This window comes from Octopus bimaculoides, chromosome 30, assembly GCF_046866305.1.
Source record: "Octopus bimaculoides isolate indiv1 chromosome 30, ASM4686630v1, whole genome shotgun sequence".
Lineage (NCBI taxonomy): Eukaryota > Metazoa > Mollusca > Cephalopoda > Octopoda > Octopodidae > Octopus > Octopus bimaculoides.
The window spans coordinates 9,191,937-9,204,436 of NC_142957.1; the positions used below are offsets into that span (position 1 = coordinate 9,191,937).

The 12,500-nt window shown below is 41.9% G+C and overlaps 1 protein-coding gene across 1 annotated transcript in view; it reads left to right on the plus strand.

Moving 5' to 3' along the window:
• Positions 1-11,132, plus strand: part of LOC106884177 (uncharacterized) — a 25,673-nt gene extending 14,541 nt beyond the window's left edge. Inside the window, exons 2-5 of the mRNA XM_089346388.1 lie at positions 937-1,471; positions 2,893-3,041; positions 9,829-9,953; positions 10,568-11,132. Coding sequence (XP_089202514.1) covers positions 937-1,471; positions 2,893-3,041; positions 9,829-9,953; positions 10,568-10,652 — 894 coding nt within the window. The 3' untranslated portion in view covers positions 10,653-11,132. The remainder of the gene's footprint in view (positions 1-936; positions 1,472-2,892; positions 3,042-9,828; positions 9,954-10,567) is intronic.
• The last annotated feature ends 1,368 nt before the right edge of the window (positions 11,133-12,500 follow it).

A 12,500-nucleotide genomic window follows, 5' to 3' on the forward strand; every position in this document is an offset into this window, starting at 1 on the left:
ATATATATATATATATATATATATATCCATATATATATATATATATACATATCCATATATATATATATATCCATTTTTAACTGTTTAGCATTTAAACTGGCCATATTCAGCTATAATATTCTACCTGTTTTACGTTCAAACTGGCCAGATCAGGCCCCTTATACCTGCCCTACAATGTCATCCTAAAAATAAGCAATCATGTCAGTGAAATCTCAGAGCTACAAGATATTGCATGACTGACTGAAAACAATGTGGATAAATAAACCTTGGGAACGAGAACCCAGGTTCGAAATTTCCCCGAGACACCTGATGAAGGCTGGAAGGTATACCAGCCGAAACGTTGTGTTAACAACAAACAAGACGAGGACAAATATCCATCAAACATAAATAATGTACATAATTCCTCATCTCTTAAATATAGAACTGAAATAAATCTTACATTTGACAGAGTAATCTGGCTGCTAAAGGGTTTAAATTATCTGTCTTTTTTTTCTGACCTTGACGTCAATGTTTTCAAACTGACCTATTTTCCATTACATTTCAGACAGATCCAGCACTGAGTTGCTGAAGCAGAAATATCATTATAGCAAATATTCTGCTCAATACCACAGATTTGTTTGTCAGTTGCTTGACCTTAACCAATTGAGATTTTATGTCCCTTAGTGGCTGACAATATGTGCATCTCTGATCGTGAGCAAGAGTGGTGGGGGAGCATCATAGCCATGTTTTGAGAGGGGTTCTTTGGGGTTTGAATAAGTGTAACAAAAGCAAAGTTTGAAGGAAATATTGGCCATTTTTCATGCTTTCTAGGGGTAAGCAAACAGGAAATAGCAGTCACTAGCCAAGGACAAGAATTGTGTTATGCAAAGTTATTCTTCTCTCTTTCTCTCTCGTTTCTTCTATTAACGACTGTTTTTTTTTTTGTTTTTATTTCAGCTAAAAGTGCCAGAACGAAAGTACTGTCGGCAGGAGACAGTAGAGGGCGAACCACTGGAGCAACGGAGAATATCGAGATGTTCTTCGTTTTCCAATCCAGATGGCACTCCCACTTCCAGATCAACTCCATCGACAACGCCAGCAACAGCACCACCATCACCGTCCCCAACAGCACGGCAACCCTCTTCATCGTCACAGCAGGAATCCTCAACCACTGACCACCCCGACGGCAAGCTCTCCACTACTGATGCCGACAGCTCCGCTAAGACAGGCATTAACACAGAGAGCGGACAGGAGATGGGGGAGCGTCGGCACTACTTGTTCGACATCTTCAAGTCGTACCCACGGCTGATGTTCTCCAGGGCACCCTGGTACATACAACTGTACAGCATGTTTGTACTCCTCTTTGATCTTATCTGGAGGACCGGGTACAAAAACTTTGTGCGTCTTTACGTGAGGCACGTTCTAAACCCACAGGGGATACTCGGACAGTACAAAGACATGATCGAGATTGGCAGCACACAGATCTGTGCTGGTAATTTTTATTTCTTTGTATCTTTTATCTTTTGCTTGTGCCGGTCATTGGATAGCGACCAGGCTGGGGCAATGCTCTGAAAGGTTTTAGTCAAATAGTTGAACGAATTTCACCCCAGTTGATTATTGTTTTTTTTTTTAAGTCAGGTATCTTATTCTGCGAGTTCTCTTTTGCCACACTGCTTAGTTATAGGGACATAAACAAACCTATGCAGGTTCTGAAGGGAAAGAAATACACACGACACACACATACATACATGCACACACACACACACAAACACATCATCATTTAACGTCCATTTTTGCATGGTTCAGATGGAGTTTACTGAGGCAGATTTTCCTATGACCAGAGGCCCTTCTCATTGCTAGCCCTTACCTGTTTCCAAGCCAGTTAATATTTCCCCATGGCTGAATCTGGAACCATATGGTTGCGAATCAAGCTTCTTACCACACAGCTGGAGGCGCAATGGCCCAGTGGTTAGGGCAGCGGACTAGCGGTCATAGGATCGCGGTTTCGATTCCCAGACCGGGCGTTGTGAGTGTTTATTGAGCGAAAACACCTAAAGCTCCACAAGGCTCCAGCAGGGGATGGTGGTGGCGAACCCTTCTGTACTCTTTCACCACAACTTTCTCTCACTCTTACTTCCTGTTTCTGTTGTACCTGTATTTCGAAGGGTCAGCCTTGTCACACTATGTGTCACGCTGAATATCCCCCGTGAACTACGTTAAGGGTACACGTGTCTGTGGAGTGCTCAGCCACTTGCACATTAATTTCATGAGCAGGCTGTTCCGTTGATCAGATCGACTGGAACCCTCGACGTTGTAAGCGACGGAGTGCCAACAACAACAATATGCTTGTGCCTATACACACACACATTTTTATCTTCCTATTTGGTTCATTAATTTACTCTCTTTTACTCTTTTACTTGTTTCAGTCATTTGACTGCAGCCATGCTGGAGCACTGCCTTTAGTCGAGCAGGTCGACCCCAGGACTTATTCTTTGGAAGCCTAGTATTTATTCTATTGGTCTCTATTTGCCGAACCGCTAAGTTATGGGGACGTAAACACACCAGCATCAGTTGTCAAGCGATGTTGGGTGGACAAACACAGACACACACACACATACACACATATATATATATATATATATATATATATGTATGTACATATATATGACGGGCTTCTTTCAGTTTCCGTCTACCAAATCCACTCACAAGGCTTTGGTCGGCCCGAGGCTATAGTAGAAGACACCTGCCCAAGGTGCCATGCAGTGGGAATGAACCCGGAACCATGTGGTTGGTAAGCAAGCTACTTACCACACAGCCACTCCTGCGCCTATTAATTGGTTCATTAATTGATATATTTTGTTTTTCTATTTCTATATTCTTCTCTTTCACTTCTCCCATCTCTGGTTGTTGCAGCGCTCAAATTGTTGTCATCTCCTGATAACGTACCAGCCTTGTTAAACTGCACCTTCGGCAAGGATCGAACTGGTGTCCTCTGTGCTTTGATTTTAGCCTGTCTCGGAAAAGATAAAGCCTACATTTCGAAGAACTATGCACAATCAGCTGTAAGTTATTTCATATATTTTATTTCATAATTTTTCCATTCAGCTCACTACATGGATTAACTACATGGATTAACTACATGGATTAACTACATGGATACAAGGTAATGCTGGCAGTGATGATTTCATGATTTCATCATCATCATCGTTTAACGTCCGCTTTCCATGCTAGCATGGGTTGGACGATTTGACTGAGGAGTGGCGAACCAGATGGCTGCACCAGGCTCCAATCTGATCTGGCAGAGTTTCTAATATATATATATATATATATCATCATCATCATCGTTTAACGTCCGCTTTCCATGCTAGCATGGGTTGGACGATTTGACTGAGGAGTGGCGAACCAGATGGCTGCACCAGGCTCCAATCTGATCTGGCAGAGTTTCTACAGCTGGATGCCCTTCCTAATGTCAACCACACCAAGAGTGTAGTGGGTGCTTTTATGTACCACCAGCACTAGGGCCAGTCAGGCAGTACTGGCAACGGCCACGCTCAAGTGGTGTTTTTTACGTGCCACCTGCACAGGAGCCAGTCCAGTGGCACTGGCAATGACCTCACTCGAATGTTTTTTCACGTGCCACCGGAACAAGTGCCAGTAAGGTGATGCTGGTAATGATCACGTTCAAATGGTGCGATTTATTTATTTATTTATGTTTTACCGTGCTGGTGCCACATGAAAAGCTCTCATGCTAGTGCCATGTAAAAGCACTCATGCGAAAACCATATAAAAAGCACCTAGCACACACTGTAAAATGGTTGGTGTTAGGAAGGGTATCCAGCTGTAGAAACCAAGCCAAATCAGACTGGAACCTGGTGCTGCTAGAATAAGAATGAGCTGGGCAAATTCAGAGGGCTTCTATCTTTGTTGGTAACTAAGGGCTTCTCCCTCAGAGTAAAAGGCAGATTGTATGACGCATGTGTACATACAGCTAAGCTATATGGTAGTGAAACATGAACTCTGACTGCAGAGGACTTGCGGAGGCTTGAAAGAAATGAAGCTAGCATGCTCTGCTGAATGGGTAAATGGGTTTAAGAAGAAAACTGGGTATCAGATGCATCAGCTGTTGTGTGCCTGAGAGAAGACTGCCCTGGTTTGGTCGTGGGATGTGTATAGATGAGGACAGCTGCATAAAGACGTGTTGAGCTTTAATTGTGGTGGGGAACCTGTGGAAGGGGTAGACCCAGGAGGACGTGGGACATAATAGGAAGAAAGGATCTTTGGACACTGGGCCTCAATTCAGTAAACGACAAGGGACTGGGAGTTCTGATTTGCTGTACTTGAGAAGACAGGTCAAGCCAAGTGAAATCGCTGTTGTCCTTTGCAGGTGCCCAGCGCCACGTTAAAATGCACTTGTGCCGGTGCTGCATAAATGCACCTGTGCTGGTTGGCACATAAGGAGCACCTTAACTCCGTTAAAGGGTCGGCGTTTAAGAAGATAGAAACCATCCAGAACTGACAATTGGGAGTCTGGACAGCTCCTGTCAAACTGTCCAACCCATGCTAGCATAGAAAATGAACGTTAAATGATGATGGTGATGATAATAATGATGATGATGATGCAGCTATATCTGTACCTATTCCATTGTTTCTCTGCACCTGTTCCCTTCGAAATTTTACCACAATCCCCACCCCCTTCTTCTCACCACCCTCTTCTCTGTCTATTATCTTCGTTTCTCTCCTTCCCACAGCTCATCTACCCCCTGTACTCTTCGATATCTCAATCCACCTCTCACAGTGTTCGTAATCTTAAGTCAACAAACCAGGTCTAGCTTAGTTGGCGGAAATTGAAAAATGTAATGTTTTTCATGATGGTACTTATGTTAATTTATTCAAGACGGCATGTATAGTAATTTATTCAAGATGGCACATATTGTAATTTATTCAAAATAGTGTCTCGGGTAATTTATTCAAAATGGCTCATATGGTAATTTATTCAAGATGGCGTGTATGGTAATTTATTCAAGATGGCACGCAGGTAATTTATTGAAGATGGCATGCATGGTAGCTTATTCAAGATGGCGTGCTTGGTAATTTCTTCAAGATGGCATAATTTCTTCAAGATGGCATAATTTCTTCAAGATGACATAATTTCTTCAAGATGGCACACACAGTAATTTATTCAAGATGGCACACACAGTAATTTATTCAAGATGGCACACACGGTAATTTATTCAAGATTGCTGCACCTGTATGAAATATGCTTGTATGGGTCAGCATATTAAAATAACACTGTGTAACATGATTTCTGTCCTTGGCTAGTGACTGTTATTTCCTGTTTACTTACTCCTAGAAAGCATGAAAAATGGCTAATATTTCCTTCAAACTTTGCTTTTGTTACACTTATTCAAACCTCAAAGAATCCCTCTCAAAACATGGCTATGATCAGAGATGCACATATTGTCAGCCACTAAGGGACATAAAATCTCAATTGGTTAAGGTCCAGCAACTGACAAACAAATCTGTGGTATTGAGCAGAATATTTGCTATAACGATATTTCTGCTTCAGCAACTCAGTGCTGGATCTGTGTGAAATGTAATGGGAAATAGGTCAGTTTGAAAACATTGATGTCAAGGTCAGAAAAACTATATTTCAAGGGAATGGTAGTGATTTCCTTTGATTTCTAGATAGGAGCAAATAGGAAATGGCACTTACTATCAATGCTACCACTGCCACCACCACCACTACTACCACTATCAATGCTACCACCACCAGCACCACTACTACCACTATCAATGCTACCACCACCACCACCACTACTACCACTATCAATGCCACCACCACCACCACCACCACCACCACCACCACCACTACTACCACTATCAATGCTACCACCACCAGCACCACTATCAATGCTGCCACCACCACCACCACCACTACTACCACTATCAATGCTACCACCACCACCACCACCACCACCACTACTACCACTATCAATGCTGCCACCACCACCACCACTACTACTACCACTATCAATGCTACCACCACTACCACCACCACCACCACTACTACCACTATCACTGCTACCACCACCACTACTACCACTATCAATGCTACCACCACCACCACCACCACTACTACCACTATCAATGCTGCAACCACCACCACTATCAATGCTACCACCACCACCACCACTACTACCACTATCAATGCTACCACCAGCACCACTATCAATGCTGCCACCACCACCACCACCACTACTACCACCACCACTACTACCACTATCAATGCTACCACCACCACCACCACCACCACTACTACCACTATCAATGCTACCACCACCACCACGACTACTACCACTATCAATGCTGCCACCACCACCACCACCACTACTACCACTATCAATGCTACCACCACCATTACCACTACCGCTGCTGCTGTTATTATTACAACTACTACCAGCAGCACCACCACCACCACCACCATCACTAACTCTTCTACACTTATCACCTCCAACACCACCACTACTACTACTACCATTGCTGCCGCCACCACCACAGCCACCATCACCATAGCTACTAACCACTTCACCAAAATTGTTATGTCTACTACAGTTAAAAAATTGTTTCAAGTGTTTTGTACTGTGGAAGACCCTTAAGAGACAAGAGAGAGGGAGAGGGAGAGATAGAGATAGAGAGAGAGAGAGAGAGTAATGGTGGTGGTGGTGGTGGGGTTTACAGGAATATGTCATATAAAAGTGTTAGAACCATGAGTTCTATGGTGACCGGCTGCTTATCCAAATTTCCATTGATTTCAATATGGAATGAGGTTTGTAATTTATCATCATAATAAACTCATTTTGTTGTATACTAAACATTACCCGGAGGCGCAATGGCCCAGTGGTTAGGGCAGCGGACTCGGGGTCATAGGATCGTGGTTTCGATTCCCAGAGCAGGCATTGTGAGTGTTTATTGAGCGAAAACCTCTAAAAGCTCCACGAGGCTCCGGCAAGGGATCGTGGCAAACCCTGCTGTACTCTTCCACCACAACTTTCTCTCACTCTTACTTCCTGTTTCTGTTGTACCTGTAATTCAAAGGGTCAGCCTTGTCACACTGTGTCACACACTGAATATCCCCCGAGAACTACGTTAAGGGTACACGTGTCTGTGGAGTGCTCAGCCACTTGCATGTTAATTTCACAGGGGATGGTGGCGAACCCTGCTGTACTCTTTCACCACAACTTTCTCTCACTCTTTCTTCCTGTTTCTGTTGTACCTGTAATTCAAAGGGTCAGCCTTGTCACACTGTGTCACACGCTGAATATCCCCCGAGAACTACGTTAAGGGTACAACGTGTCTGTGGAGTGCTCAGCCACTTTGCACGTTAATTTCACGAGCAGGCTGTTTCCGTTGATCGGATCAACTGGAACCCTCGACGTCGTAAGCAACAGAGTGCCAACAACAACAAACTTTACCCATCACTACACTACCGGGTAACGACCCAGTCAAGATAAAATAGATCGTTCAGTAGAAGCCTAATACAGTGGTCACATTCTTTTCTACTCTAGGCGCAAGGCCCGAAATGTTTTGTGGGGGGAAGTGGGGGGGGGCAGTCGATTAGATTAACCCCAATAAGCAACTGGTATTTAATTTATCGACTCCGAAAGGATGAAAGGCAAAGTCGACCCTCGGCGGAATTTGAATTCAGAACGTAAAGACACGAAATACCGCTAAGCATTTCGTCGAGCAAATCGACCCCAGGACTTATTCTTTGTAAGCCTAGTACTTATTCTATCGGTGTCTTTTTGCCGAACCACTAAGTTACAGGGAAGTAAACACACCAGCATCGGTTGACAAACCATGTTGGTGGGAGACAAACACAGACACACAAACACACACACACACACACACACACACACACACACACATATATATATATATATATATATCATCGTCGACAGGCTTCTTTCAGTTTTCGTCTACCAAATCCACTCACAAGGCTTTGGTCGGCCCGAGGCTATAGTAGAAGACACTTGCCCAAGGTGCCACGCAGTGGGACTGAACCCGGAACCATGTGGTCGGTTAAGCAAGCTACTTCCTGTGCAAATTTGTTGCTACATGGCCCAATACACCTATGACGATGATTGCTACAAATTGAGAATTCATAGTTTGGGTACAAGAACTGTTAAGTTCTGCATTAATCCACCATAAATCTTCTCTTTTTCCTGGACTTTTGATTGTACATGTACGTATATGTGTGTGTATGTATGTGTGTGTATGTATGTGTGTGTATGTATGTGTGTGTCTGTGTGTGTGGGCATTTGTATAATTTGTGTCACAGGGACAAAGGAGAAGCCATCATTGTTTGTGAATTTGGGATGGGCTTAACATTTGTGAAGTGTGATGGCCTCTTGAAATAACACTGAAGCAAGACAGAGAAAAACAAAAAAAGGAACGAAAAAGCAAGCAGGCAGGCAGGCAAAAATCTTATACTTTGTGCTAATAAACCTTGTCAATTAGTCACCATTACTGGTGGTTTTGTGTATTCAAAGGTTTGTATATTCTCTTTGCCATGTCTTCAGCCATTTATGGGATTTGTGCTGATTTTAAAAACAAAATATATCTTCTCTGTATTTGTATAGCAACTGAAATATGAAACATGAGTAAGAAGTAGTCGTTTAGCTGTTCTTATGATACTCTTTTACTTGTTTCAGTCATTTTGACTGCGGCCATGCTGCAGCACCGCCTTTTTAAGTCGAGCAAATCGACACCCCCACCCAGGACTTATTCTTTTGTAAGCCTGGTACTTATTCTATCGGTTCTCTCTTTTTTACCGAACCGCTAAGTGACGGGGGACGTAAACACACCAGCATCGGTCGTCAAGCGATGGTGGGGGGGACGGAGTGGCTGTGTGGTAAGTAGCTGGCTTGCTTACCGACCACATGGTTCCGGGTTCAGTCCCACTGCGTGGCACTTTGGGCAAGTGTCTTCTACTATAGCCTCGGGCCGACCAAAGCCTTGTGAGTGGATTTGGTAGACGGAAACTGAAAGAAGCCCGTCGTATATCATCATCATCATCATCATCGTTTAACGTCCGCTTTCCATGCTAGCATGGGTTGGACGATTTGACTGAGGACTGGTGAAACCGGATGGCAACACCAGGCTCCAGTCTGATTTGGCAGAGTTTCTACAGCTGGATGCCCTTCCTAACGCCAACCACTCAGAGAGTGTAGTGGGTGCTTTTACGTGTCACCCGCACGAAAACGGCCACGCTCGAAATGGTGTCTTTTATGTGCCACCCGCACAAGCCAGTCCAGGGGCACTGGCAACGATCTCGCTCGAAAATCCTACAGGAGCCAGTCAGGCGGTACTGGCAACGGCCACGCTCAAAATGGTGCATCTCATGTGCCACCCGCACAAGAACCAGTCCAGGGGCACTGGCAACGATCTTACTTGGCTTGCCGGGTCTTCTCACGCACAGCCCATTTCCAAAGGTCTTGGTCCGTAGGTATATATATATATATATATATATATATATGTATGTGTGTTTGTGTGTCTGTATTTGTCCCCCCCCCCACCGTCGCTTGACAACCGATGCTGGGGTGTTTACGTCCCCGTAACTTAGCGGTTCGGTAAAAAGAGACCGATAGAATAAGTACTAGGATTACAAAGAATAAGTCCTGGGGTCGATTTCCTCGACTAAAGGCGGTGATCCAGCATGGCCGCAGTCAAATGACTGAAACAAGTAAAAGAGTAAAAGAGTATATACATATATACGACGGGCTTCTTTCAACACTCGATGTCATTATTTCTAAACCAAACTTGTAATTAATAATTTGATTAATCTTTCAGGCATTGTTAGAAAATGTGAAAGAAGTACTCCAAGACGAGATGACCAAAAAATACGAACTCAATGAGACATTTATCACCGCAAAGGAGCAAACTATGATGGATCTTTTGGATCATATTGAAGAGAAGTGAGTAGCATTGGAGATGTGTGTCTTTGTGTGAAGGTACATGGGTTAATGGTTGGGGTATTTGGTTCATAATCATAAGGTCCTGAGTTCGATTCCTTGACAGTCTGTTCTATCTTTCATCAGCAAGACACTTTATTTTCTCATTTGCTCCAGCTGGCAAAAACGAGCAATTCCTGTATTTCAAAGGACTGACCTTGTCACGTTCTATGAGGTGCTGGATCTCCCTGAGAACTACATTAAGGGTACGTGTGTCTGAGTGGAGGCGCAATGGCCCAGTGGTTAGGGCAGCGGACTCGCTGTCATAGGATTGCGGTTTTGATTTATTTATGGGATGACCCTATATATATACGATGGGCTTCTTTCAGTTTCCGTCTACCAAATCCACTCACAAGGCTTTGGTCGGCCCAAGGCTAGAGTAGAAGACACTTGCCCAAGATGCCACACAGTTGGACTGAACCCAGAACCATGTGGTTGGGAAGCAAGCTTCTTACCACACGGCCACACCTATGCTTATTTTATTCTGTTATATGTTTGAAGCCAAAGCCTGTGGTCATGCTGGAACACCATTCGTTCATTTATTTTATTTTTTATTTTTTTTTTTTTTACCTTTTCAGGTACGGATCAGTAACTGAATACATGGAACATATTGGATTCAGCCGAGAAGAACAGAAAATGTTGTGTGAAAATATCTGTAGATAATGGTCTCATAACAATGATGGTGATGGATTGGTGGCAGTGGTGGTGAGGACCACAGCAAATGATCACAACGAAATCAATGATGTTGAGAAATTTATTCTTGTATATATAAATATATATATACATACACAAACATATACATGCAAACACACACATACAAATACACACACACACACACACATATATATATATATAAACGGATCTTTTTTAAAACGGGGGCCACATTTTTCATTAACGAAACACTTTGAAACTTGGAACACTGGTAGAATGTGTCATATAAAACATCTTTTTCTCTTAGTCTTCTTAAAAAAAAAAGAAATCCCTAAGTTATTCCATGTTAAAGTTGTCGTATTTCTGTAATTTCAACCAATCACTGACGTCCATTCAGCCGATATACATTAAGTGCCGACTACATAAACAAACCATAACCCTAGGGTTAGGGTTAGGGTTAAAGCAAATTTAAAATGAAAAAAGCAAATAAAACGAAGGTATGGAGATTAAATACGCTTTACATCGCTTAATCAGCCAAAGGAGTAAATATAAACAACTGAATACTTGTCAGTGATTGGTTGAAATTATCGAAATAAGACAATTTTTTACATGAAATAAATTTGAATACAAAAATATTTTTCTGTTCTATAACACAAAATAGATAAGTACACGAAGTTTGAAAGTCTTTCGGTACCAAAAACACTACGTAAAACATTAATGAAAAATGTGGCCCCCGTTTTAAAATAGATCCATATAAACTATATATATACATATATATATTATACACATACGCACACACACACATATATAAAGACAGAGAGAAACTCATACATATACAGAAACACACGCATATATTCATATATATATATATATATTTTATTAATGTTTGACAGATTTAACAGAGTGACTTGAGGCTGAGATTTTTGTGTGTCAACACTTACGAATTGAAAACCTCCTATATATATATATATAAAATTTCGTAATGAAAAAATTCATCATTTCCTCATAAATATAATTAATTATATATAAAGGGCATCAACTGTGTATTAATGCCTCACGCTTCGAGGGACTAAATAAGTCAAAAAACTACCAAAAAATAAGCAACATATTTACTGAAAGCGAGGGAATGCAGCTTTCAAAATTTATCTCTTAAAAACATTTAACTCAACGGTAGACCACTGGTTTCACAATGAAATACAGAAAAACTGTGAAGTAACCTGCATTCTTTTGTTCATCAGTACACGTATGGTCAAGATACATAAAAATAAACAAGAATCAACATACCACGCTTTCAGTAAATATGTTGCTTATTTTTTGGTAGTTTTTGACTTATTTAGTCCCTCGAAGCGTGAGGCATTACTACACAGTTAATGCCCTTTATATAAAATTATATATATATATATATATATATATATATATATATATATATATATATGCACACACACATATATATATGTATGTATATATTCTTTTACTCGTTTCAGTCATTTAACTGTGGCCATGCTGGAGCACTGCCTGCAGGGGTTTTAGTCAAATGAATTGACCCTAGCGCTCATCTTTTAAAGCCTAGTATTTTATTCTATCAATCTCTTTTACTGAACCACTAAGTTACAGCGTCATAAACACACCATCACCAATTATCAAGCAGTGATGGGGTTATGCTTTCAGGTTTGTGTCGATGTATGATGTTCACTCGTTCATGCATGCACAGTTTGCTAGCATGGTCGAATTTACTACTGGAATATCGTATTGATGAAGGAAATTGAGTATTATCACTCATAATCCAGAAACGCTTCTACGATTAACTTCGGAATGGTTAGTTTTCATTGTTTTTTTCTTCTTGTTTTTGCCTTTGTGAGT